Genomic DNA, 27,863 nt, shown 5'->3' on the forward strand with positions numbered 1-27,863 from the left:
CATTCATGGAGGATGGGTGAGGTCCCAGAGGACTGGAGAAGGACAGACACAGTGCCTATCTTTAAAAGGGGGAACAAAGAGGACCCAGGGAATTATAGATCAGTCAGCCTAACTTTGATACCTGGAAAGATACTGGAACAAATTATTAAACAAGCAATTTGTAAGCACCTAGAGGACAATAAGATTTTAAGGAATAGTCAGCATGGATCTGTCAAAAACAAATCATGTAAGGCCAACCTAATTTCCTTCTTTGACAGGGTTACTGGCCTAGTGGATAGTTTGGAAGCAGTAAATGTGATATATCTTGATTTTAATAAGGCTTTTGTTAGGCAGCATTTGGCAGGCAGCAAAGAAAAAACGTTCAAATTTAACATTCTTTTCTTAGCATCACAAAACTGTCTGTGTGCTCTGAAATGTTTCGTTTGTACATGATTTACAACGCTTGAGTTTTTGCTGCATTTAAAAAACAGAAATACTCATCAGAAGTATTTTTGCCAATGTGTATTTGAAAAAACCATTCATCCTGAAGCAGTTACATTAGAAGTCCCTCTATCTGGTACCTTCCTCTGGTACTTATTTAATTCTCTTCTGTCACTAAAGCTACAACAGCTAGCTATGTTAATATATCCGATACTATTGGGTCACTTCTTTGACCCACTTAGTCATGTCTGTGATTTTTTTTAATGGCAAATATCTGCACTATAACGACTGTTACGCTTAAATAAAACAGCACATGATAGATTCAAAACAACCCTTCTGCTTTGTTTCAGCTAATCGGGTCCATCTTCATGCTGTTGTCAATTCATTTATTCTCAATCAGCATGAAAGTATTAGAGTTCAATGAGTTAAAGGCAAATGTAGGTTTTAAAAGGTATGCTAGCATATTAAAGTTTCTAGAGGATTAACCAGCAAACTTTTAAGGTTAGATCTTCAGCAGCTGTGAACAGGCATAACTTGGTTGAAATCTATGCAACTGCATTGATTTACACCCAGCTAAGGATCTGGCTTTTAAAGTAATTGATAAACAAAATGTCCTTACAAAAAATAAAACCGTATCATTCATGGACCAACTCCAACTATGTTGTTAGAATGTTTTCTCCCACTTGGATCCTGTGAGATCTGGAGGAACCTGTTCTGCTAAGACTGGATGTATCCAAGTATTTTTTAATAACCATGAAATCTCTCTTCAATTCTAGTGGGATTTACATGTTAACCTCTGTGGGAAAGGCTTTACTCATTGCTTAAATTTTAATTTGGCAGGTGCTACTGATGTAGAACATGAAGAGAGAGAAGATGAACCTGTCAAAAAGAAATCAGATGGGCCAGGTATGCAGGCAGAACGAAGGCTGCACTAGTATTGTATTGTAATTGTGATTGCGGGGATAAATGGCATTACCATGTGGTCAATATGTAAGTAACCCAAGGGCAACATACAAGCAACGTGATTCTCTCCAGCTTTCCTCTGTTCAGTCAGAATCACAACTGACTCTAGTCTAACCAAATACAGACATATTCATTCATGAAATCACAGAGGAAGAGGTAATGACCTATTAAATCATCCAGTCCACTTCCCTGACAGTACAGAAGTGTTCTCACTTTCAGGTGTTTTATCCAGTAGTTTTAAAAATCCCAAGGAAAAGGTCTTTCACAATAGAAGCAAATACTCTCAAGCTCTTCCCCAATGTATCAAACAGACATCAACATTTGCATAGTCTTCTGGCCAGTGGATGTATATGTATTATATATTTGTATACTGTATTATGCCTATCTAGGATCCAGTCCTGCTTCCGTTCAAGTCAGTGCCAAAACTTCTGTTGACTTTTCTTGTGCAGGTTCTGGCCTTCAAATTTTAAGACCAGTAGAGCCAGGACCCTATATTTATTTTGTATTGTGCACTGCTGAGCACCCTGTTCTGGCTCAGTTAGGGACCAATACTGCAAGAAGTTGAATGTCTCCTGCAAGGTAATGAATGACCTTAAATCCCATTGATTCTAACTTCCAATGGAATTTGAGAGTGCTCAGCAACTCACAAGAGGCAGCCAAAAACTTGGCCGATAACAATAAGCTGGTAAGGGGTTTCTCCAACTTAAGAAATGAGTACAGCTATGCCGCATCCTAAAACTAACCATGTGGGTCAGATCCTCAGGACTGGCTCTTTGGCTTCAGGTGGTGTGAATAGAAGGATGGTGGCTTCCTCTTCAGTCTAGCCTTGACCCATTCTCACCTGCTGCAGTGTGACCTTCTCTTCTAGAGCTATTGATCTCCTATATTTATAATGAAAAGGGCATTCTACTCTCCAGCAAAACTTGTGCCGCAGAGTGAACCATAAGGTAGCAAAGGTCAGAAGCATGAGATACCTTGTCCCTTTCCCACAAGATCAGCACTTCTCAAAAGAAGAAAAGGTTCTTACTTTCTTCCGGCTTTTACTATCTCATAGTGTAGCTTGGTCAACTAACATACGGAGATGAATTTCAGTGAATGCGGATGGTCTGATGAGGGTTGAGGAAAGGGAAATATGATGCTAATTGGATTATTATTGGGTTTGATTGGAGCAAGCATGAAGCATCTTTCATATTTGATTTTAACTGTTTCACCCATCCCCTAGATAAAACTCATTGAAGAAAGTGTTACCAAAACTGGAGGGAAACATTATTAGAAAGGGTTCTTCTAGTTAACAGCTTTGGACCAAATTGCTAGGCATCTGCTACTCCTGTTAAAGTCAATGGGGGCAGCAGGTTTTCATTCTCTCTCAGTATTTGACCCTTTAAGTATAACAGTCTCTCCAGAAAATAAATCGTTCCCTTTCTGAAGATGTTTACATGTGATCGATCCCCAAAAGATTGTTTTTAAAAGGTGACCGAGAACAGAACAGCCACAGACTCATTAAAAATGTATACTACATCACCTCCAATCCTGAGAGAAAAATGACCTTCTAGATTAGATTGGAAGTCACTGGCAAAGCATCTCAGTGAGACCATAGGATACCTATAATAGCTGAATAGTAAAATAGACTTCTTGTTTGTAAGTAAGCAGAGACTGCCCCACAATTAATCTCAATAGTGTAAATGGTACCCCATCAATTGTGAGGGCATGTTTCAATACAATATATACTGTCTGCATACATGCTCTGTGTGTGTATGCGAGAGAGAGAATCACATTTTCTTTTAAACTGTGCATGAGTACATCTGAAGTCATAGGCACCGTTTTTGAGTTGCCAGGGGGTACTCGACCCCTGCTCCACCCCAGGCCCTGCCCCCACTCCACCTCTTCCCCCAAACCTCCACCCTTGCCCCGCCCAGTACCACACCCTCCCCCGAGTACAACTCGCCCTTGCTTCTCCCCCCCAGCACCTCCTGCATGCTGCTGAACAGCTGATCTCTGGCGGGCAGAAGGTGCTGGGGGGGGGAAGGGGAGGAGCTGATTTGGGGGGGCTGCCAGTGGGTGCTGAGCACCCACTATTTTTTTTCCAACCTGGAGCACCCATGGAGTTGGCATCCATGTCTGAAGTTTAAAAAAATTGCAGTGCATCAGAAACAAAAATTAAACTTTACCTTTAACTTATAGTGATAAGATTTTGGTTAGCCCAAATATGAGTACCTAAAAGTATGTAGGAATAATGCTTTGGTTAGTAAATTATAAAATCCCTCCAAACCCAAATAATACAGAAAAGCACTGGAAGTGAAAACAGCAATTGGATAACGATAATGCAAAAAAAGTGGGGGAGACGGGGGGAGGGTCAATGGAATCATTCAACAGTGGGGTGGCTCCCTGAATTAGAAATGCATCTGTTTTTAACATTTCTAGGTATCTACTGCATATTACTTTGTTAGTGTACAACTTTTGCATGCCTTTTAAAACACAAACTACTCACATCCCAAAGTGCTGAACAACATAGTCTGGTGACATTGGTTACTGACACTGTTAAAAAGCTTCTCAACAGCAGAGCTATAATGCTGATATAGGTCCATTCCGTAATAAATACTGTAAACATTTTAGCTGCATATTGCAGATTCTTCCACTAGGTCAGCATTAGATACATATATCTGGTTCTTTCAGATTTGGAAACCACAACATAGGGCTAGATTTTGGTTTGGAAAGAGGATTTCAGCACTTTTGTGCAGCACATAAAGCATTGTCAAACTATGAAAGGGCGGGATGGAGATGGGTTGCAAATAGTGGCATGATTCTATAAACCCCGAAATACCCAGAGGAGCACCTACTCATATGAGAAGTACCACTGATAGTGCCAACAGCACTATTCAAGTCAGAAAGTACTCCTCAATCCAAGTTTGCTGAAGTGAAACCATAAAAAGAAATCCAACTAAAACTACTGTTATGTGTTTAGATGCAGTGGTTGTTAAACACCGCTCCTTGCAACATTTACCTCTTATTGTGGAAGAGGAATATATATGTAAGATCTCAGCTAGTGAAGTGACTTGAGTGTAGAAGTCAACTGACTACACAGTGCAGGATATGTGAGAAAGAGGGTTCATGAGATGAGGCCGTGTAGCCCAGATACAAGAGTAATAACTGTAGGCAGGTCAAAGATACCAGCTCAGGCTAGCAAGGTCCAGGCATGAAAGGAGAACTGGCTAGGAGAAATTCCACTGGACAGAAGAAAATGAATGTACCGAATGGATGAATAAAGTGCCCAGTTCTACAAGGTGCTGAGTGCCCACAACTTCCATTGAGCTGCTGGAACTGAGGCTATCTGCACCTCTTAGGAGAAGCTTAGCCCTTAGGGCTTTACCCTGCAAAACCCTTCCACACTTGAGGAGTTCCTCTGAAGCTGGTGACGATTACTTATGTGACTAGCAGGATCAACCTTTTAGAGGAAAAAAAGGCATTCCAAGATTACAAACACTAGTCAGACAGGCCATGTCTACACAAGAACACTCAGGAAACTTCAGACAAATTGACTAAAGGTGTGAATTCAATGCACATAAACTTAAGTTTGTTAACCCCCCAGGATTAAGTTACAGCAAACTAAGGCCATTTTATTCCTGAATAAGAGCAGCCACATTGGGAGGGTTGTGGGGTAGGTGGGGGTATTGATACGTATAAATTTACGCACATTGACTTCACACCTTTATTTGATTCACTTTAAGTTTCCTGAGTGTTCATGGGTAGTCCTGGCCATAGAAAGGTAGGAAGATAGCCCCAACAAACCACATGGCTTTCAGCCATTTCCAAACATTCCTGTTGCTGATAGAGAGAGGTCTTGCAGCCTGGATTATTATATTCAATAAAGTAAAAATTGAACTAGCTTTTGTGAAATGTCAGAACAGGATCATCATGTGAAAAATAAGTTTATGTTCATTAACTCTATCACTTATTTCCCCTCTCAGATAATATCATCAAAAGAATATTTAATATTTTGAAGTTCACCTGGGTCCTTTTCCTGGCAACACTAGATAGTTTTACAACTTGGCTCAATTCCATTTCAAGAGAGCACATTGATATCTCTACTGTGCTGAGAATTGAGAGATGCATGCTGACCAGGGAAATTAAAAAGGTAACATACGTTGTGCTTTACTTTTGCTCGTACCATTTGCATTGCAGTGCTAAATGAGAGGTTTATCTTTTCAACTTAATATGAGGCAGTGTACTAGAGATGGAAATTTGTAAAAGTCTCACTTACACAGATTTTAGAAATAGTCTGACTTCTGTAATCCTCTGTTGCATTCTATTTCAAAAAAACAAAAACAGATAAATCTCGAGAACTGTGGCTCTGAGCATATGTGCTGGAACTAGGGGTATTGTAGCACCCCTTGCCTTGAAGTGGTTTCCATCATATACGGGGTTTACAGTTTGGTTCAATGACTCTCAGCACCTCCACTATACAAATAGTTTCAGCACTCTGTCTCTGAGCCCAAAGCGCCTGATTGGAAAAACAAATGTGCTCAGGGATTTAATTCTGAAACTCCCATTGAGGAGAGGGATTTATAGTAGACTTTCAGAAATCACATCAGGAGAGAGGAAGGCATAGCATTGTTCATAACTGCTCAAATATTTGGCCCAATCTGGATCTGCTCAGACTCCTAGAAATGCAGCTCACACTGGGCATGTGTGGCTTATCATATAAATTAATATAGTCACTCCTGTATGTACATTTAAAACATAGAGTGCTTTTGCTTTCACAGCCATTCTTCTTTATTATGATCCTACAAAAAACCTATAATGCTGAATGCGTGCCTTTATAAATATTTAAAAGGCAAAGGGGCATAATGTCACAGACACTTGATTATAATTTCACTGCAGAAGCAGTGGGTAAATATTATTTTTTTTTAATTATTTTTCCCCAAAACTTTTGGTTAAAATGTGTTTCTTTTTTGTCAAGATTTCAAATTTAGAAAGTTTTGAATCAAATTTAATTTAGAGAGAGAGAACTGAAATTCAAACAAGTAATACTAGCAAAGGAACAGACCAACATATTTTCATGTAATTTATAATTGATCACTTTACTGAACTAAGGAAATCTGTGCATAAAGTCTCCATAAAACTCAGAAAAATGACTATGCAAAATAGCAAACTTCTTACTCAATGCGTATTCCAAAGTCAATACAGCTATTGGTGGAGTGAGTTGGATACTGTTTGACCTTAGGAAACATCAGTAAAGTTGTGATAGCCAGAAAGACGTCTGCTTGGCTCCTGTGCTCAGGGTTGTGCTTACAGTTAATGAAACCATCCTTTTGTTGACAAATTTGACCGGGAAGTCATTGAGAGAATAGATAGTGAAGCCTCTTTCTACAGGGAAAGTTTTATGAACACATTTTTATTTCAATTATACCTTGGTAAATGAGATCATAATCTGACTGACTGTAATGGGCTTGAGGAAATTTGGACTTTTGCCAGTTTGTTGTTTGCAAAGACTCATTTCATGCAGCCAAATAACTGAAGAAACCAAAATCTCACACAACACAAATGCCTTACTATAGCTCTTCTCTCTTTCTCAGGGGAATGTTCCAACTCGTGAGAGCATCCATATGTATTACCAGAACCATATGATGAAGCTTTCTAAGGAATCAGGACTGGACACAATTGATGAAAATCCTGGTCAAGATTCTAGTTTACAGGCATCTGAGAGGATGGATAGTTTAGATTCAGCTGCTTCTCATGACAGTATTTCCAGGTATTTTGTTGTAAAAACAAAGCACTTGTTTTTGAATAGATAGAAAAATCATGTGATAGAAATTATGTTAAGAAATTGTTGCATAATGTTGGATTTCACATCTGAAGTTGAAGAACCCTTTGATTTATCAGATTTATCAGTCACTGTACAGTAGATAAAAGATGATCGGATTGACAGACCCATGTGTTTCCCTCTGTGCAAAAGTGCACAAAAGGAGCGAATTAATTCTTATTCTCCCAACTCGCCCACCAACCCCTCCCCCCACGCCCCCACCAGTCCACAGGACCTGGCTGGAGTGCAAAGTAGGCAGGGAGCATGGAGCAGAGCCCCAAAAGGAAGACAAAGCCAGGAATCTGAAGGGATCCTGGTCCCTAAGCTCATGGGTACTGGGCAGCTGCATGGATGATTCCTGTCTACACTCTGCAGTAGGAGCAATTGCCATGCTGTCATTGGCTCAGTGCTCTCAATTATGGTCTATGACTCTGCGGAGAGGAGTCACCGAATGCCACTCATGCTAGTGCTACCTCAAGCACCATTCTCTCTCCATTTGTCTGCAGTTTTGAAGGAGGTTTGGGGACATACTCCTTAGTGCAGTTCCCTCTTACCCTTGACCTCAGTCCTTTTCCTGCACAGCTGAGGGGCTGCATGGATATTTTGCAGGGGCAACACGGTCACCAAGCTCTGGGAGGAACATCTGGCTGAACTAATTTTCCTCTGCATGTCAGTACCAAATAACAAGCTTCTAGAGGGTTTTTGAACTATCTTACAGAGATTAATATACTGAAGACAGTTTCGTGGTATTTCACTTTGATTGTGAGAATAGGCACTGAATGAAGGAATTCCATCATTTATTACCAATGTTTTGTTCTGGACGATTAAATTCTAGTCTCCTGAACATAGCCTGAGTAAAAGGACTTTGTACTGGGAAACTACATGGGTTTGAGGGAATATAATTTTCCCTCACAAGACAAAGGCAACTGGGGGGCAGTGGCACATAACCCCATGTGTCTCCCCCCCCATGCCTCACCTCTGTTTGGAGGGGGAAATCCCCACCCCCAAAAAGAATTCTGCGGGAGAGGGGGCGTTTTCTGTGGGCACACAGTCATGCAGAATCCCCCCAGGAGTAAAAACCCACCTTCCCTTTCCGCACTTCCCTGGAGAGAGATGCTGCAGAGCTCAGTGCCAAAGCCTTAGCACATCCTTGCTGTTTCGCACATGCACAAACTCTCACTCATCCACTTCCCCGTGTTACAAGAACATCCTGTTTTCTCTGAGTCCAATGCATTTTTGACCTTTGAGATCCTGCAGAAGTTGTTCTACAGTGTCAGAAGGGGCGGGGGGGGAGACCTCTGATAATCTGATAGTTGCTTTCTGCAGTTTCTTCTTCTCTGAAGCGTGGCAGTAGCCTCTCACACTTGATACTCCCCTGCAAACTCAGTTGCTTGTATGTACAGTAACTCTGCTCAGCTTTTACTAATGACATATGGTCAGAGGTTAACAGGATAAAAATAGTGGACGGCTTGTCTTCCTTTCATAGTTTATTCACAAGTAAGTGTAACTGAATGTCTTGAACACTTACCTGAAATAAAAACGTGTAAGCAATGTGCATAAACAAAATACTCACAAAATTACCCAGCATTTCCACAGGCTGTAAAAAAAAAAAAAAAAAAAAAACACCAGGGTCAATGCTGGCACTCATAAGACATTCAATAGTTTACTGCAGTTTAACCGTCAAAATTCTTTATTTCATGGAGTAATAAAGCCAGCACACATTTCCTCATGGCTAACTACCAGGAGAAATAGCACCTGCATGTGTTGTCTGAAAATTCATTGGGGTCAGACAGTATAGGAAAAACATCATTCAGCCAAATTCTGCTCTCACCTGAATGCAAGACCCATTGACTTCACTTTGAGTCTCACATGGATATCTAAGTGGTAGAATTTGGCTCTCAGGATTCGTCTGCTCATTTAAAGAGAGAGTACTTATAGGTACAAAACCATTTTCATTAAATAATATTTCAGTCACGTTACCCAATATATACTGCACTGGTGTACAGTAGAAATTGAAATCAGCTGTTTAGCAGTGTGTAGTAGCAATATGGCAGTGTTAGCTGGAGTGCTGACAACAATGAAAGCCATATGTTGGGGCGGGTAATTTTGTTTTATAAAAGGAAGTCAGTTGCCAAACATAATTTAAAAAATTATGTAAATCTTGTAAATTCAATATTTGAATTCAGTCTCTGTAGTTAAATTGTATCCACTGTTGAGATCCAAGCAATTCTGGTTGGAATAACCTCTTTTCCTCCCACTTTCCTCCCCGCTAGCCCCAGCCTCCCTTTTGAGTGACACCTTACTTGCTCCTTTCAAATCTTTAGACTTTGATGGTGATGGTGAACCAAAGCTGGGCAAGAAGATAAATCATAATACCTATTTTAACAGTTGTTGTATACCCACTAATATAATCTTTGAAAAAACTTTGTTTCCCCCAAAATAAGATGTCACAAGGGCACATTAACAAATGAACAACAGAAGTATTGTCACCATTGATTCTCTAATCTCAAACTCTTTTCCTGGAAATAGATACTTACATGTTTGTGTATCAGTAGTGTTTGTGGAGTATGTGCATCTGCTGCATCACTAATGACCTCTAAAGGGAGGAAGCAATAACCAGTCACTTAGATCTAATGATAGATCTTCTGTCTGTTTATAAAAGCATCCTTGCCTGTCTCTTTCTGGATTATGAAGAGGTCTCATGAGCTGTTTTAGCAATGCAAAGTATTGCAGACCACAAGTGAGTGACATTTTGCATTGCCCAAACAACGGTGAGAGAACTTTATCATCTCAAAAACCTCACTCAAAAGCTCATCAGATTTTGCACCAGTTCCTTTGCTAATTTTTTTCCTTTGCTAAATATAGAGCTTGTCCTGTCAACAACAAGATTACTTTTTAAAATATGCCAATGTTTCTTAATTGTAAGGCCAATTCTATTCCAGTTGAAGTTAATGACAAAACACGAATTGACGTCATCAAGCGTCAGTTTGGGCTTTATATTTAACATGCTCTCATACACAGTTCTATTATTTTTGTGAAATCTACTGTTATACTCATATTATTTCTGTATTAGCCAATAAACTTTCTTTCCTACTGGTACTTTTCACTTCCAGTGAATCTGATTCAAATAATAATTTTTTAACCATTATATACCAATTCATTTCCAAGCCTCAGAGTGACTGAGATTAATCCCTGTTTCATCACTTGAAGATTAAGCAGTATCTGGATGCTCCGAGGGACAGTTTCCTCTATAATTAAGTTGTTGTTTAGGTCTTTAGTTTGTCCCAGTACAAAGTTTTCATTCTAGATGGTCAGTGGACCACATGTTTCTGGATTTTATTCGGCATATAAGTGATTGGTCTAATAAGGTGCTTAGTAATGGGTGGAAAAACTGGATGCTTATTTCAGAATTAAAATAATTAAATCTTAACTCAGTTTATACTCAAGCAAATGTCCATTGAATTCTATTGGAGTCTGCTTGACTATTTTCTGAAAAAGCAAACTAGGCAGTTACACTTTAAAATATCACACGCTGAAACATCTGTCTGGCTTCTATAAAGGTCCTGTCAGTAAAATTATCATATTAATTTTTTTTAATTTTTAAGGGGAAAATTCTTCTCTCTAATCAAGAGTGGATCTGTCCATTGTGGATCCCTATTGTATATTTGATGCTTTAGGCACTTTTGATGGCACTGGACATCTTAAATGCAAAGTGAGGACATTGTAGGCAGTGGAGTTTGGCACAGAAGATATGAGAAGACAATTTTGCCCTCTTATAACTAGTTGTTTCCTGTGCCCTGCCAGAAAATATTTCAAGCCAGCATCATAATGAACTCATTGCCCTTTATTTCCAGTTAACTTATTAACTAAATACCTTATGAATTTAGGTAAAATGGCTGGGAGCTGATAAAGTCCAATTAGTTGTCTTTTGTGGAATGCGGCCTAAGATTACAAAGGAATAGAGCAGGGGTGGCCAAACTGCAGCTCGCAAGCCACATGCAGCTCTTTTACCATTAAAGTGCAGCTCGCAGAGCCCTCCACACACACACACACCCATTGTCCACCTACCAGAGTTGGGGGGCGAGGAACTTGGGACCTCTGCCTTGCAGCGGGGTGGTGGGGTAGGGGCTTGTGCTCAGTGGGGAGCGGGGTCTCAGGGCTTCAACAAGAGCGGGGATGAAGCCCTGAGGCCCGGTAGGTGTGCCCCAGCTCTCGAACTTCTGAAGATTGTTGTATGCAGCTCAGAGGGTCAATAGGCTTGGCCACCCCTGAAATAGAGGGTAAAACTCTAGCGCCATTAAAGTCAAATGCAAAGCTCCAACTGACCTCTGCAGAGTCAGGATTTCACCTTTTAGATGTCAAAACAAGAATCAAATCCAGAATGGTATCCAGCACTTAACGAGCTCTTGCAGTTTCCTTTGACTTTAATAGGAACTGTGTGATGCTCAGGAGCTCTCAACAAACCTTTTCTTCATCCTAGAGTCTCCCACAATTCTGTTTCCTTCCCCTCTGCAGTTCTGTAGGCAGCTCAGTGTTGTAACACAGCCCCTGCTGGCCACGCCCCATTCTCCAGTTTGCCACCAGGCAATTTATTCCAAAGCTGTGTGAAAACTCCAAGAATGTTTTTAGTAACAATAACTTCAATGCCTATGTACAGTGATTAACTGGCCCATGAATTGTAGGTATTAAAATTTGGCTAATAAGTCATCCAGGAAAGGTAGCATTGTTGGAAATGCAGCTAGCAGAATGTGAAATTTCTTACCCAATCCTATCATTCAGAATAAAAACATCTATGCTAAATATATCCCCATTTGTAATGGATAGCTGATTAAGTTTATTTACAAATACTTTGACTTGGGCTTTTAATGCACATTTCAATTTAAAATACCTATTCTTTGAATGGTTTCAAAGAAGTTAATGCTTTTCAAAGTTTCTAGAGATGCCAATTTGAAAAGTGACCTGGAAGGATATGCCTGGATAAATGTGTGTGCTGGTTAGTGACTGAGTCAACACAAACTTTGCCAATTGTACATCGCAATATAGATCATATCCTCCTTACCAGCTTATTGGTGGTGTAGGTTGCTACACATTCAGAAGCACATTTACTGTGCTATGAGTATAATCTTGTGCCGCTTTCCAAACCTTGGAGGATTCTGATCAGCTGCTCAGTAGACGTAGATTTTCCTTCTGATCACTGAGCTGTTCTTTCCTTAAACATGTATGTAATCATAATCATTGCAATGACTAACTCAGGGCCTAATCTTGCATCTAAGTAAATCAGTAGTTGTTTTGCCATTGACTTCAACAGGAGCCGGATCAAGTCCTCCAGGTGGGGAGCAGTTGAGGGAAACTGGAATACATTTTTTCAATGAAAATTTACCAGTGGAGGCACTCCTTATGGTATAGGAGTCGGCTTTTGTTCCTGGCACAAGAGCTTGAGTTACTTATTTTCCCTTCCCTGTATCTCCCCACTGTTATTTACAAGACAACATGTCTACATACACACATATATATGTTTAGAGAGGAACTTGTAACTTTACAAGGTAATAACTATATTGTGGGTTAACTAAACACCAAAGTGAAAAAAGGAAATGGGCCATATTTTCAAAAGTGCTTGATTTCAATGGTTGTTAGATGCCTAATTTGCTTTAGATGCTTTTGAAAATCCCACAAGGTGCTTATTGCCTAAATACCTTTACAAATCTGCCTCTAGGTGCTTACAGAAAAGAAACCCAGCTCCCAACAAAGATGGTGAGATGGAGTTTGGATTTAAAAAGGACACTAAAATATCATTAAAAAGTACACAGTCTGCTGACAGCTCCCTGTAATTCAATACCAAAAACCTCATTTAAAGAATTAGAGCTAGAGTGCCCTATAGATCCATGTACAGCGTGGACCTTCCAGGTGCTCAATCCTACACCCACTGAAGTCAATGGGAAAAGTCCCACTGACTTCAGTGGTGCAGGATCAGATTCTAAGTGTGGATCACCCCTCATTGTTTAGGTGCTTTCTTTTCTCCCGTATGAATCTTAGAGACCCAGAGAGGAGACTGCCTGGATTAAAACTCCAAATAGTTCCCTCAACTCAGTTCATGCACATCTGCATACTTCATTCACAATTACAGCAAAATACATTGCGGTTACCTACCATATGTCATTAATGTATTTGCTTCCTTCCCATTGCTAATGTTTGTATTTACATTAGTGTTGTCTTTTTCATAACTCATCCACTTCTCATTTTATCCAATAGCATCCTGAATGTATAGTATATGCCTCTGTTGTCCCATTGTAGTGACAAGTGAAAGGAGATAAGGGTTTAACTGAAAATTTCCTTTCTTTGATATTGTGTGCTTTACAAATTTTGAAATAATGGGGGAAATACTTTTTAAATGACTCAAAATAAATAAAATTTTCTTAAAATGATTATCAATGTCAATATTATACAATATCATATTAGATACAAATATAATATTAGATACAAAATCAAAAGCAATGGTAATTATACTTGGCATTCATCAAGTGATTTGGCTCTTTTTGTGCTGAAAGAGGACTGGTTAGTATATGGAAGCTGTTTTTTCTATTAGTAGAACATGAGTGTTTTTTTAATTTTGAAAGCTCTTTTAGGAAATTGGCCTGCACCCATATAAAAGAATTCCACAGAATCTATTTTTAATAAAATAGATATTGTACAGAGGAAATCAGCTTCCAAAATGTTTTAATTGAATTTTTGGAATTTTTATTCAAAGTAAACAAAAGTAAAAACTCTCACTTGTACAAAGTTGTTGTCTCTAGGCAGTATGGAAACTTTGAGACTATATTGATTCCCATATCTATATGCATAGCGATTACATTTTATGATTAGTAGTTATGGCTTCTATATTTTTATAGTCACAAACCGGCTGTACATAAGAATTTGGTTTTGGTGGTGACTCTAATCAGGTCCTTATCTTCTCTCTGAACCTTTTGTCTTTGTGTCTGTGTTTTCTGCATGGCGAGCACATTCATTTACTGAATTATATATAAAGTAATGTCATTGGTATTTAACATTGTGTTTATAACTGTTTGCGCTGCTAGCTGCTACACTGAAGCAACCATGCTGTTCTCAAGGCAGTCAACCCTTGATGATTTAGATGGACCAGACACTGTTCCTAAAACAAGTGAGCGCGCTCGACCTAGGCTTCGTAAAATGTACAGCATGGATATGTCCTCCTCATCAGCTGACAGTGGCAGTATAGTGTCAAGGTGCTTAACTCATGCATGCTTTGTTCACTCGTTTACCCTGGCCATTCTACATGTGGCATTGTATACGTGTGCAGATGTGTGTGTTTAAAACAATTTGCATGCTTATTGGAAGCTTTATTCCCTTGTATATTGTGACAAGACTTTGAGGTACAAAAAAGTATCATAAACCAGTTACTTATTTTTTATTTTGCTTTTTTTTAAAAAAAAAAAAGTCCACTATTCTTTTATTCATTATAACTTGATCCGTAACTTTGACCTTTGACAGTTGGCTCCTGCATCCTGAATAAAAAAGGGACTGATTTTCAAAGGTGCTGAACCCCCAGCAGCTCCGATTGACTTCAGTGGAATTTATGGGAGCTCAGCTCTTCAAATGATCCAGTACCTAAATATGGATTTAGGAATCTAATTTTAGGCACCTATCTATGAAAATTTTGGCCAGGCTCCTTTAATTTTTAGTTACTCTCTTCATAGGAAAGAATTGTTAAATATATTTTGAATTCTCTTCCACTGATTTACAGACTCTGAAGTTTTGGAATTAAGACAGGGAAATTATTAAGAAAAGATAGCAAGCAATATAAATACTGAAAGAAACAACATATTAGAGAAGTGTTCCAGAGCTGTTCACTCAGTTTTGCAACTCAAGACTAAAATTGTCTACATTTTATATGGCTTCGGGATATAAAAGCAATGTTTCAAATATCACTTCAAAAATAAAATTGTATGGCATATTAAATCATTCTACTTCCATATTGCACACTGTTTTAGCAACTTCTGGGTGTTGATTTATTTTGAAATTCAGCATTTTACATTCTCACTCATTAATCATCTTTAAAGGAATTATTACTATTAAGAATCATCAAAATGTACATTCAAGCAACAGCTACCATCAGTTTACTTCTGAAAACTCTCACTAGAAGTTAAAAGGTGACATAACATAGCTACAGTAAGTTTGAAAGTGGTTTCAAAGGAAAAGGGTATAGAAAGCTATTTTGAATTTTAGCAGGAGGTAGTATTGTCCACTGGCTTTTACAATAGCAAGTTTATTTTATATATATATATATATTGGGTAAAATCCTAGTGAAGTCAAAGGAAGCTCTACTATTACCGGCCAGTATTTCAACCTCTGTCTCTTTGGCGAGCTGTAAAACCCATGTTGTTCTTTTTATTATCTGATTGTTGGAGCTGGGGTGGGGGCTAACAGACATATGGGAACAAAAAAAGAGAAGAAACTAGGAATAAGGGAAGAGTGGAGCATAACCAAAAGAAGACAGAAAGCAAAGCAAGGACAGGAAAGTAGCTGAAGCGGGATAGCCAGATTCTGAGGCTACGTCTTCACTACGGGGGGGGTCGATTTAAGATACGCAAATTCAGCTATGCAAATAGCGTAGCTGAATTCGACGTATCGCAGCCGACTTACCCCGCTGTGAGGACGGCGGCAAAATCGACCTCCGCGGCTTCCTGTCGACGGCTCTTACTCCCACCTTCGCTGGTGGAGTAAGAGTGTCGATTCGGGGATCGATTGTCGCGTCCTGATGGGACGCGATAAATCGATCCCCGAGAGGTCGATTTCTACCCGCCGATTCAGGCGGGTAGTGTAGACCTGCCCTCAGTTAAGTCAATGAGCTGCACCAATTTACACCAGCTGAGAAGCTGGTACAGAGAGAAGCAAACACAGAGTGGTGTCAGGGAAGATGAAAAACACATAAAGCAGAGTAGAGCTTTGTCAAGCAAGGTGGAGAAGCAGAGAGATAGGTGAGCAGATAAGACTGAGTAAGAACAATGTGAAAAGAGGGGAAGTACACACAGAAGAGGAAAGAAGCAGGTAAGCCAAAGAAGTGAAGAAGAAAAATGTAGAGTGATCTGAAGGTAAGATACCATAATACCCTGCTACTCAAACAGTTATTTACTCTGGATGGCACTACTCCATGTTTGCAATTGGCCTATCCTTTCATATAGATATAGCATGAAACATGAGGGGATAGATTCTGTGTGTCCAACTGAATTTTGCCTGCAAGCTGCAGTTTTGAAATGATGAAGCTATGATTGTTAGAAATGTTACATTTACAATGAAGTGTATGCATTCCTATATTATACTGTAGCATCATGCAGCTCACTTGGAACAAATGTAGAAATATGCTCTAGTTGTGTTTAGAATTTGTTTGTTCTAAGAAAATTGTGTGCAAATTCCCTCTTTGTCAGCATTAATTTGTCTTGGTTTGGAACTGTATTGAATCACTGCAAGCTCAACAAGCAATCACTCCGTGTGCACATGGATCAGTGTTTTTTATGTGTAAGGAAAAGGTGACAGCAGTACATCTTCTGCCAACTGCAGTGCATTTTCAAAGTTTGGGAGCAGAGTGAGGGCTTGCCAATATTTCAGCCTCAAAACAAAGTTAACAAAGTTTTCTGAGTAATTGTGGTAAGAGAGAAATCCTTTTTTTCCCTCCTGTTCCTGACAGTGAACCTACCCAGGTCACCATGCTGTATTCTCGTCAGGGCACAACAGAAACCATTGAAGAAGTAGAAGGGGAGCATGAAGAAGAAGGGGAAGGTTCTACATCAAGACGAGAGGATGAGGTGGATGATTATGGCTTGGATTCAGAAGGAGCTGTGTACACTCCTGATACTGACGTGCCATCATACTCTGCTGTGGATGGCAATGCCGAAGTCCCACCTTCATACAGCAAAGCTGTCAGCTTTGAGCATCTTTCCTTCAGTTCCCAAGATGACTCTGCTGGCAAGAACCTCATGATGGTGAGCCCAGACGACAGTCAAATTGACAAGCTACATGATACTATCCTCCCTCCATTGACACACGACCTGACTGCCAGTGAGCTGCTTCTAAACAAGTAAGAAACTTTAGAGAAGAAAAAACTTAGTCTTTGAAGTTTTCCTAAATACTTTAATTCCTGTTTTAGGAGGTGTTTTCTGTCTAACTACTGCTGTTATTAGTGAGGATTTTTCTCTCAAAAATTGGTTTTAATTGTGGGGCTTTCTCTCTCTAATTGTTTTAATTTTATTTGGGAAAGGTCCTTCCTTCTAAAATTACCTGGAAAAAAAATCTCTGCTTCTCCCCCAACACACACTTAGTTAATAGCTCCATTGCCATTGGATTTCTGCAGTTGAAATCCAATGGCAATGCTGCACTCCTTCATGGGCTGCAGCATACTCCCCTCCCCACCATGCAGCCAACAAGTTATGCTGGCCAGTGCTTGGGAGTTGGAGCCAATAGCTCTTCTTTCTCATCTTCCTTTGTGACATCATTCTTCCAAAGGATGGTAAGGAGGGAGACACTGCAGACTGCAGACACTGAAATTCTGCCCAGCCCTTATGCGGGCCACATAAGATGTGAAAAGTCTCCTTATTCTTTCCTTTACTACAGTGCACTTGCATTAGGGCCAGGCAGAATCTCCAATCCCAGAAATGATCCCATCAGCTCAGTTAGAACTGGACCAAACGGCACCACACTGCCTGAGCAAATCAAGTGCTTTTTCTTCTATGCTTCCATGTCCCTTTGTTTTTCCAGTATTCAACCAAATCTTTCCATAGGCTGGAACATTTGAAGTGTTGACAAGACAAAAAAAGCTCTTCTTTTATCCTGTGATTGTGCAGTGCCTAGTACAGTGAGGTCCTGGCCCATGACTAGAGCTCCTAGGCGCCACTGTTGTACAAACAATAATAAATAAATGACACTCATGAAAAGCGGAGAGATTTAAATCTATGTGAGTTCATGTCATAATTTTACACTTGTCATAATTTTATTATGTTTTTAACATCAACTTGTTTTTTTTAACAACAGTAGGGTTTACCCAAACAGTCAAAGGAGACAAGGCACATCTGGTGGCCAAAATAAAAGTGGCATTCATTCTTATCTCACTTACAGTTACACTGGTGTGAAATTAGTGTACTGACTTTTAATGGAGTTATTCCTGATTCCTGGTATAAGTAGATCAGAATTGGATCCAATGGCTCACTACCAGAACATGATTTGCAGATGAGGTGCAATGATTAGGTGTTTATGGGCAAGCTGATTGTTTTCATGTATTAAATACCAAACTAGCACTTCCAAATGGTTTATTGTAAATTGTTGTTGGAGCTTTAATGTTACATGAATTTGTTTAGCATCAGGCCATATTACATATATTTGTTTAGAATACCAAATTCTGTTCATGTTTACAGATTTTCCAACAGAATCTGCAACCATTATAAAGGAGAAAACAGTAATAATAAAAATCAGCTCTCGTGAATTTCATATTGATGTCATTCATGGAACTCTTCTTCTCACAGGATGTTTCGTGATGAAGAGCTGGAGGAATCCGAGAAATTCTACAGTGGTCAGCCTCGACTATTGCTTCTCGTTTATGCTCTGTATAATACACTGGTGGCCCGGTCAGAAATGGTGTGTTATTTTGTGATTATCCTTAATCACATGATCTCTGCCTCCATGATTACTCTTGTGCTTCCCATCCTTATATTCCTTTGGGCCATGCTGTCTGTCCCCAGGCCCAGCAAACGCTTCTGGATGACAGCCATTGTCTACACTGAGGTATGCCATTACTGCTACATCCTTATTTGTCAAACACATTGGGAACAGATAACATGCTTTTTTGCAAAGAAAAGTGAATAATAAGCCACCCAGGGCAGGAATTGTCTCTTTTCTCTGCTTTTACATCTCTCCTTTGGGCATTATAATACAAATATATACTAAAAATAACATCCTTGGGCATTGGTGTGATAGGTGAGAGGCGATTGTTTGATTTTTCAGTGCTGCACTTGGCTGACTTCCTTCTAGTTATTAAAAGGCAACACCTACTAATAGCTACCATCTAGTGGTACCCACGATACTGCAGTGACTGCCTATTGTATTTATAGGAAGATAACTGCGGTATCTCAAATGCCAGTGGGTGGCCCGCGTTGGTCAACACTGATTTTTTCATGGCGACCCCTCTAATTGGAATGTATGAAAACATAATTAATCTAATTTTAAAAAAACCCATGAAATAGTCACATGGTATTTCATGTGACTGACATGAGGCTACTTGTTCTGTCAGTTGAATGGTGTTTGGATAATTGTTCTCGATACGTTGTTCCTGTACAGGTGACCATTGTTATCAAGTACTTCTTCCAGTTTGGCTTCTTTCCCTGGAATAAACATGTGGATTACACCAAAGATAAACCTTACCATCCGCCCAATATTATTGGTATTGAAAAGAAAGAGGGTTATGTGCACTATGACCTTGTTCAGCTCCTTGCTTTGTTCTTCCATCGATCCATTTTAAAGGTAAACTGAGATAAAAGGCATGTCTTTATTTTATTTAATTTTTATAGTCATTCCTATGACTCTTCAGCACAATGAATTTGTCTTCACAGTACCCCGTGGGGTAAAATGTTACTATGCCCATTGTACAGATGGGGAAACTGAAGAACAGAGAGATTGTGTGACTTGCCTAGTATCATACAAGATAGCTGTGGCAGAACAAAGAATAGAGTGGAAAGCTTCTGGTCCCACTCTGCAAGGCCATTCTCCCTCTCTGTCCCTTGTTAATCAATGTTTTTTGCAGGTTTACTTACAGGTGTTGAGTTAATATTGCTTTAACTTTTTTGGTTAAGTTACTTTATTTAAAAATGTATTTGCCATTTAAATTGTGAAGACTCCATTTTCTAAGGAAATGTTTGGCCTTGAAACTCATTAAAAGCCTAAAGACATCTCAACAAAAAAATACTGATCTCATTGCTCACTTTGCAGATAGTACGTCCCCAAAGGTAGGCAAAGTGGCCATTTCTTATATTTGTTGTGTCCATAGCAATGAGTGAAACATTTATTTGTCCTTTAGAATTTTTTGATTTATTAATACAGTCAAATCTTAATTGTCCAACACCAAGCAACTAAAACTCTTATATGTGAACAATAGATATGACACCTGAGATTTGACTTCAGCGCACGTCTTTTTGGGCTGCTCAGGCGGTATTGTTTTCTTTCATACTGAAATACTTTAATGACATTTGTATGGATGGACAATCGATCTTTTTTTTTTCTGGAAATGGCATGAAAATGGAGGGGATAATTAAATAAATAAAGGTATCCTATCTCCTAGAACTGGAAGGGACCTTGAAAGGTCATTGAGTCCACCCCCCTGCCTTCACTAGCAGGACCAAGTACTGATTTTGCCCTAGATCCCTAGGTGGCCCTCTCAAGGACTGAACTCACAACCCTGGGTTTAGCAGGCCAATGCTCAAACCACTGAGCTATCCCCCCGAGGGATGTACGGTTTAAGTGAACCAAGGAAAATATCATGGAAGGGGATATATTTTGATGAAATCCCTGATTTTATGGCTTTATGATTTCATTCATAATTTTTTCCCAAAAACCTAAGGAAAGTTCTGCCCTACACATAATAACGTTGCAGAATTTAAAACTGGTACCCACTACAACACAAATATAATAATATCTCTAACTAGATTTTTTCTAAAATGGACATTAAGTAGGAACTTCCTTTGCCTCATTAGTGTCCCAGAAAACATACTGATATTTATTATATCCCTTTAATCAAACTTAGGGGGAGGGATAGCTCAGTGGTTTGAGCATTGGCCTGCTAAACCCAGGGTTGTGAGTTCAATCCTTGAGGGGGCCACCTAGGGATCTGGGGCAAAATCAGTACTTGGTCCTGCTAGTGAAGGCAGGGGGCTGGACTCGATGAGCTTTCAAGGTCCCTTCCAGTTCTAGGAGATAGGATATCTCCATTTGATGACTTCAAATAAAAAAAGGGGATCTGAGCCTTATAAATATCAGAATAGAAAGATAGGAAATGCTCGTAATTAGATAGTCTGTCTTGCAGCACAATAAATATCACCCTAACTGAAATACAAGAGTGACATGCTTTTCTTCTTTTCTCCACTAGTGCCATGGGTTATGGGATGAAGATGATGAAGGTGAAAGCTGCAGTAGTAAAGAGGAATATGGTGATGAGCTCTCACTGACGGCAGACAGGAGAGATTCTGCTGACTCTTTAAAGTCAGTGAACCTTGCAGCTTCTGTGGAGTCCATACATGTCCACTTTCCAGAACAGCAGACTGCCATCAGGAGAAAAAGTTCCAGCAGTGGGTCACAGCTTTCACACAGATCCAGTTTCTCCTCACAGAGGTCAAAGAGAGGTATGTGTCACAGCACTACTGGGCCTTGAAAACCAGTAGCTCAGTTCTGATTAGATGATTCTCTTGAGACCTTTGATGTATTTCTGTGGAGAGCTCAGAAAATATTTAACACAACAGCTGCTTTGTGAGAATAGGAAATATGTGAAACAAAATACCGGATACTTATAGCGATGGGCCCAACCCAACACCCAGGGGTGAACTCTCTCAACTTTGATGAAGTTCAGATCCAGATCCAAGCACTACAACCAGCACTTTCCCTATAATTTGCTGGAACTGAACATTCCAAATCTTTGGGAAGGTCCAGATCCAAACTTTATGGCCCAGCACCATCTCTAGTTAGCAGGAGTTCATAGTGAACTTCTTATTTTTGTTAACATCTGAGTTCATATGGTACCTGAAGTGAGAGAAGTATTGATTTGTGATATTGTGACAGACTACCTTCCCTATCTCCTGAAGAGGAAGACTTTACTATAGTTTGTATATATATATCCAAATCAATATCACAAAATCACAAATCTATCTATCTATATCTGTATATATATACACACACACACCATCCTGGCAACTGAAGCAGGCCAGTCACATATCAGTTTTGGTGCCAACTCTTTTTTTATAGTCATATTAAGTCAAGTTTTGATTCAGCCAGTTGTCAAGTCTATGTCAAACAGTCAAGACTTTACTATATATGTATATATTAAAAAAAGGTATAGGGCTTAATTTAAAAACCTCTTAAATGTGCAACTTATTTACACAGGTTATACTCTGTGATTTTAGTCCTGTATTTTTATCTAAACTTTTATTTTAATTGGATGCTTGCTTTCTTGTTTTCTTCCTCCCACCCTCATTTCCAGGGAGCACCAGTACACGAAACAGCAGTCAGAAAGGAAGCAGTGTATTAAGCATTAAGCAAAAATCTAGAAAAGAGCTTCTTATGGAAAAGTTTCGAGAACAAATGATCAAAGCAAAGGCATTTACAATTAAAAAGTGAGCAAATTTTCTCTAGGGGATTGGGGACGTGGATAGGGGAAACGTCAAATTATAGTGAAATAACTTTTTAAGTAACTAAGAATATGCTATTCTTAGTAAAAATAAGTTATAAAAGTAGAAATGTATCAGCAGACTGGATGGTTCAGTAGATACAGATACAGATGCTTTCATGCTAGGTCACCAGTTCACACCTAAACAAAACAACAGCGGCTTTCGAAGTCCATTTGAAGGCTAATTGTTGTCTTGTGTGAATGAGTTGGTCGACTAAGTGAATTTCCTAGTGGCAAGTGTTTGCAGAACATTACAAAAACGGCCAACACAACAGGTAATAATTGGTTTCTGTAAAGCACCGTGGACCCCAAAAGTGAAGTTTATAATTAAGCAAATTAATAATATCAGCCCCTTCCTTTTGTATGCTTAGGAACGTGAGTTCAAGGTACTTGTGTTAAATCAGGTTGTGGTGTATGTTGTTTCAGGACTCTTCAAATATATGTGCCCATCAGACAGTTTTTCTACAATCTCATTCACCCGGAATACAGTGCTGTGACTGATGTTTATGTGCTGATGTTCCTCGCAGATACTGTGGACTTCATCATCATTGTGTTTGGGTTTTGGGCTTTTGGGGTATGTTATGAGAGGCTTGTTCTGTAAATCCTCTTTCAGAATCTTGGCCACAATTGTGAAATACCATGTTGAATTTGTTATCCCGAAGTTATTGTAACGTTTTCCTTCCCAGAAACATTCTGCTGCAGCAGATATCACCTCTTCATTATCAGAGGACCAGGTACCAGAGGCATTCCTGGTGATGGTGCTCATTCAGTTTGGAACAATGGTGGTAGACCGAGCACTGTACCTTAGAAAGACTGTCATGGGAAAAGTCATCTTCCAGGTCATTCTTGTTTTTGGGATACACTTTTGGATGTTCTTTATCTTGCCTGGAGTAACTGAAAGGTAAACCCATTAAAAATAAAGCATAAGAGTTGAATAACATCATTTTTCAAGTTTATTCCTAATTTAATTTGAGTGAATTACAGCTAAAGACTGAATCACAAACAGGTTTCTTGATCTCATTCCTAAACGGATTGTTTAAGTACTTTTTCAGAATAATTAGTGCGCAGATATGGAACTGCTTGAATGGGGAAAAGACCGAGCTATATAAAACCATACTGAATTAGAACTGCCTTTAGGGCAATAATTTTGTAGTTAATGTATCATGAAGATCTGGACACAGAGTACTAAATTCAATTTTGAGTTTAAGGAGTCAGAGCTAATATAATGCAAACTCGTGGGCCATCCCTGCTTTAATGAACGCTTCCTAACAACCTCCTGTTTCCTGTAATAGCTCTATTTCCACCCCACCCCCACCCTCAACATTAAATACACAGCCTTATTAAAGCTATCAGACAGCTATTGATTATTGGGTCATAATTTGTCCCAGCAACTAATGAAAAAGTGCAAACTTAAAATTCCAAGAGAGTTGCATTGTACCTTGCAAATAGTGATAGAATAGTTTACTGAGGAAAAAAATTGATTCATTACATGTGAAGAATACAAACAAATTAATTAGAAAAGACCAAAAAAAACCTCCTTTGCACTTAAAAATTGTCCTTGAATGTATTTATTATATTTTTCCGAGTGCAATAGTAATTACAGCCATGCTTGAATAAAACTGCTATTCTCCCAGTGACCTCCTACCTCAAAAGTTACTGAGCACTGAAAAGGGAGAGAAAACCCAAGTTTGGGATTGTCAGTTTAATTTGTTGTTTAAAAGAAAAGGCAACAAAATCCCTCTTGATCTTTACCCTGCCTTTAAGAAATATGTATCTCATAATCTTGAATTTGCATTTGAAACCTGTCCGGGTCAGTTTAAATCAAACTGATCTCTATAAACCCATGAAAGTTCCTTATCTACAATAGTTTTCCAAAACAACTCAATGAAAACATTGGGTCATATCTTGTTCCCCAAACACTGTCCTTGGTGAGGAGTTCACAGCATGCTGCTGAGCTGTAATCATGCTTAAGCACATTCCAAGAGGGACCGCTCCACTTCTGAGATGCCCACATCAACAGCTCCTTCCCAGTTGACTGAGCAGTTTACGTGGTCTAAATCAGCATCCCTGGTAACTGAGAAACGGAGGTAGATCCCAACCTTCAGTGTCTCTCTCACACATTTCAGGGACCCTGATCCCTGTCTCTGATCCTTATCATCACTAGAGGTACAGTAATACTTGCAGGCTTTACTGGGAGAGAGGCAAGACCAGAATCCACAGTGTTGCTTGTAGAAGGGTGAGTAACTCATTTGCATGTGTACCCCATCCATCCTGCTGCAGCTTCACATCAAGCTGCTCAAGGAATGGACGTGGGTCTTCTCCACTCTCCATGAGCACACTGGATCAGCCACTGGAAGCTTCAGCGCAATGAACAGCAGTTGAAACAGCTGTACAGTGCTACTGTGTTGCTTACAGCCCTGCAAACACGAGTCAGGATTTAGCCCAATTATATGGATTTTTGTTATTAAATATCTACACTTTCAGGTGTAGTTTTTCTCTAGAGCTGGGTGACAGCCACAGAGAGACCTGAACCAGGGATCGATTGCAGGTTTTCATAAATGAGGAGCTGAGAGATGTGCAGAGCATTTTGGATTAATTTTGTAGAACATAGATATAAAGCTCATGAATTTTTTTTATCTCACCTTTTCATTGCAGGAAATTTAGCCAAAACACAGTTGCCCAGCTCTGGTATTTTGTGAAATGTGTTTATTTTGGGTTATCAGCATATCAGATACGTTGTGGTTACCCAACCCGTGTTCTTGGCAACTTCCTCACCAAAAGTTACAACTATGTAAACCTCTTCTTATTTCAAGGGTAAGTGTATTCCCTCTCGCTCTCAGCCACCCTTGTACATATGTAGTATGAAGGTTTAATTGTCACTTAGAAGGCCTCATTATTCATGACTTAGTTCTGCAGGTCATTGCAAATGTGTGCTAATAAAACCTTTATTGCATATCATACCACAATATATAATATATTATCATATCATCATACCACCACAACTATTTTAGAAATGTTATCTGCTCTTTAAATCTATGAACCTTCCTTGTCATGAGCCCAACTATGCAGACCTCTAAGGGAGAGAAAAAATGTAATTAATCCATTTTTAGAATTCTAACAATTACCTTACATAGTTTACATAAAAATCACTGTAGTGTCCTATGTCCCTGGACTTTCCAGGTCCAGAAACAAGTACTGTGTGTCCTGTTGGAAAGTTTGGACTCTCCACTTTTCCAAAAGTTTAAAATGCTCTTTCTAACCCTGCAAAGTGGTAAGATATCAGACCTTAAACCTGTCACTGGACTCGCACCTCATACCAAGAGCCTTGAGTGGGAAATAACACATGGGAGTGTTAAGGAAATATTTGTTGTAGTAGAAAGGATCTTTTAAAAAAAATAGTGTGTCTCAAGCTGCTCAGAGATATGGAATATTAGTAGTTATCCTTGGAGAGATGGATCAGTGGGCAGAATGCAGGGGAGAAAATAAAAGTACACGATACTCTGAATGCAGTGCATAAATATTGCCATCACATATATACTATGAAATAGCTATAATATGAGCCGCACATGATTTCCATGTAAAACTAGTGATGATGTTTTTAAATGTCAAAAGTGTGGTGAGATGAATCATAACATTTTAAGACTACATACAGGCTCTTCAGCCCATTAAAGAGGGACTTCCATGTTGGAGAAATTCAAATTTAAACTTGCCTAAATCATTCATATTTTAGTTGTTTCTCATATTTTGTTTACCATTATTGTTAATTATTACTGACTGTGAGTCTGAAAAGTCTTGGGGTTCTGTGCTTGCCAGCTAAACAGTTCATACCATAATCAAATTTATCACAATCCCTTTGTTCTAATAATCCAGGCTTTATTCCAAGATTTTTAGTATGTACTGGTTACAGTCCAGCTAGAAAAATCACAGAAATAGCTTTCCTCGCACTATAACAATGTTTCTGGTTTGATTGGGACTAGAGGGAAGAAAGTGGAAAGGTGGGTAAATATTAAATAAATCAGTTTTAATTAAAATATTTTTAAAAGGTAACCAAACAATTTCTGACCCTCAGAAAGTATTCAAGTTGCGCAAAAGGTACTGTGCGTACTCACAGCCCAGCTTCTCCTGTTGATCCTACAGTAAAATCATAAGGCCAGGTTCTCTACACAGTTACAGCCCCTGCACCAGTCTGTGCAAAAGTACCATAAAGCAAATGGCAAGCAGAGAATTCCCTTCCAAGTGAACTGCAATCTGGTCTTATATCCGTCTCTGTCTTCCCCTCCCAGTTTAGGAGATATGGCAGAAAGGAAGAAGGGGGGCTTTGGCCCAGCAGAGAATCTATCCCATAAAGTTGCATCTGTGATGCTGCCATCACACCCATGATTATTGATTACAAGTGACATAAGTGCATGTTTGACTTCACTACAGGATTATTAAAATATGATGAACATCAGTAATACCCAAGCAATCCCAGAAAATGACTAAGTGCAATTGTTTTCACATTCGTGTTTTCTGTTTTCAAGTCTGAACCCCTCCATTAAGCTTTTTGATATTTAACATTTGTGTAATTTTCCCACACATGGTGTAATTATAAGACTCACTAAAAATTACCTCTGTTCCTTAATTAGATACAATGCTATACTTCATTACCTCACTGTAAGATAGTTCATCTACTATACTGTCTCTCCTTTTAGATTCCGTCTGGTTCCATTTTTGACTGAGTTGAGAGCAGTAATGGACTGGGTTTGGACTGATACCACTCTGAGCCTTTCCAGCTGGATCTGCGTTGAGGATATTTATGCTCATATATTTATCTTGAAATGTTGGCGAGAGTCTGAAAAGGTAAGAAAGCTAAGCAAGTGATTTAAGCCTATTTTTTACACCCAAAGTTAATTGTGGCAATAATGAAGAAAAGCTGCCCATTTATGAGTTCCTGAATAAAGAAAAATATATCAGAAGGCCAGATTTCTGTCAGAGAGGCCTAAGGTGCATGTGCAAAAATGTTCATCCAATTGTGTGCCTGTCTCTGTGTGCAATTACTTCAGATGAAAATTTGAATGGCTTTCTGGCATCTAACTTCTCGTTTGTGCCTAACTAATTTTCCTTTCATGCATATGAGTTCTATGTAAAATCATGGTAATTTGTGTCTGCAAACATAGATACTCAATTGTAGACCTAGATTTCAGGGGTGGATTTAAGAATAAGACAAGGTAAGCAAATGAACTCAGGTTGTCCAGAGTTGGTGGAGGAATA

At 39.2% G+C, this 27,863-nt stretch overlaps 1 protein-coding gene across 1 annotated transcript in view; it reads left to right on the plus strand.

Moving 5' to 3' along the window:
• PIEZO2 (piezo type mechanosensitive ion channel component 2) overlaps window positions 1–27,863 on the plus strand; it is a 279,377-nt gene that overhangs the window by 232,453 nt on the left and 19,061 nt on the right. Inside the window, exons 32-43 of the mRNA XM_026661020.2 lie at window positions 1,261–1,326; window positions 5,349–5,515; window positions 6,957–7,132; window positions 16,884–17,273; window positions 18,712–18,970; window positions 19,523–19,705; window positions 21,324–21,576; window positions 22,428–22,560; window positions 23,040–23,187; window positions 23,300–23,514; window positions 25,269–25,427; window positions 27,305–27,452. Of these exons, the coding sequence (XP_026516805.1) occupies window positions 1,261–1,326; window positions 5,349–5,515; window positions 6,957–7,132; window positions 16,884–17,273; window positions 18,712–18,970; window positions 19,523–19,705; window positions 21,324–21,576; window positions 22,428–22,560; window positions 23,040–23,187; window positions 23,300–23,514; window positions 25,269–25,427; window positions 27,305–27,452 (2,297 nt within the window). The remainder of the gene's footprint in view (window positions 1–1,260; window positions 1,327–5,348; window positions 5,516–6,956; window positions 7,133–16,883; window positions 17,274–18,711; window positions 18,971–19,522; window positions 19,706–21,323; window positions 21,577–22,427; window positions 22,561–23,039; window positions 23,188–23,299; window positions 23,515–25,268; window positions 25,428–27,304; window positions 27,453–27,863) is intronic.

Source organism: Terrapene carolina, unplaced genomic scaffold (genome assembly GCF_002925995.2).
Source record: "Terrapene carolina triunguis isolate 2854851 unplaced genomic scaffold, T_m_triunguis-2.0 Scaffold58, whole genome shotgun sequence".
Classification (NCBI taxonomy): Eukaryota; Metazoa; Chordata; order Testudines; family Emydidae; genus Terrapene; species Terrapene triunguis.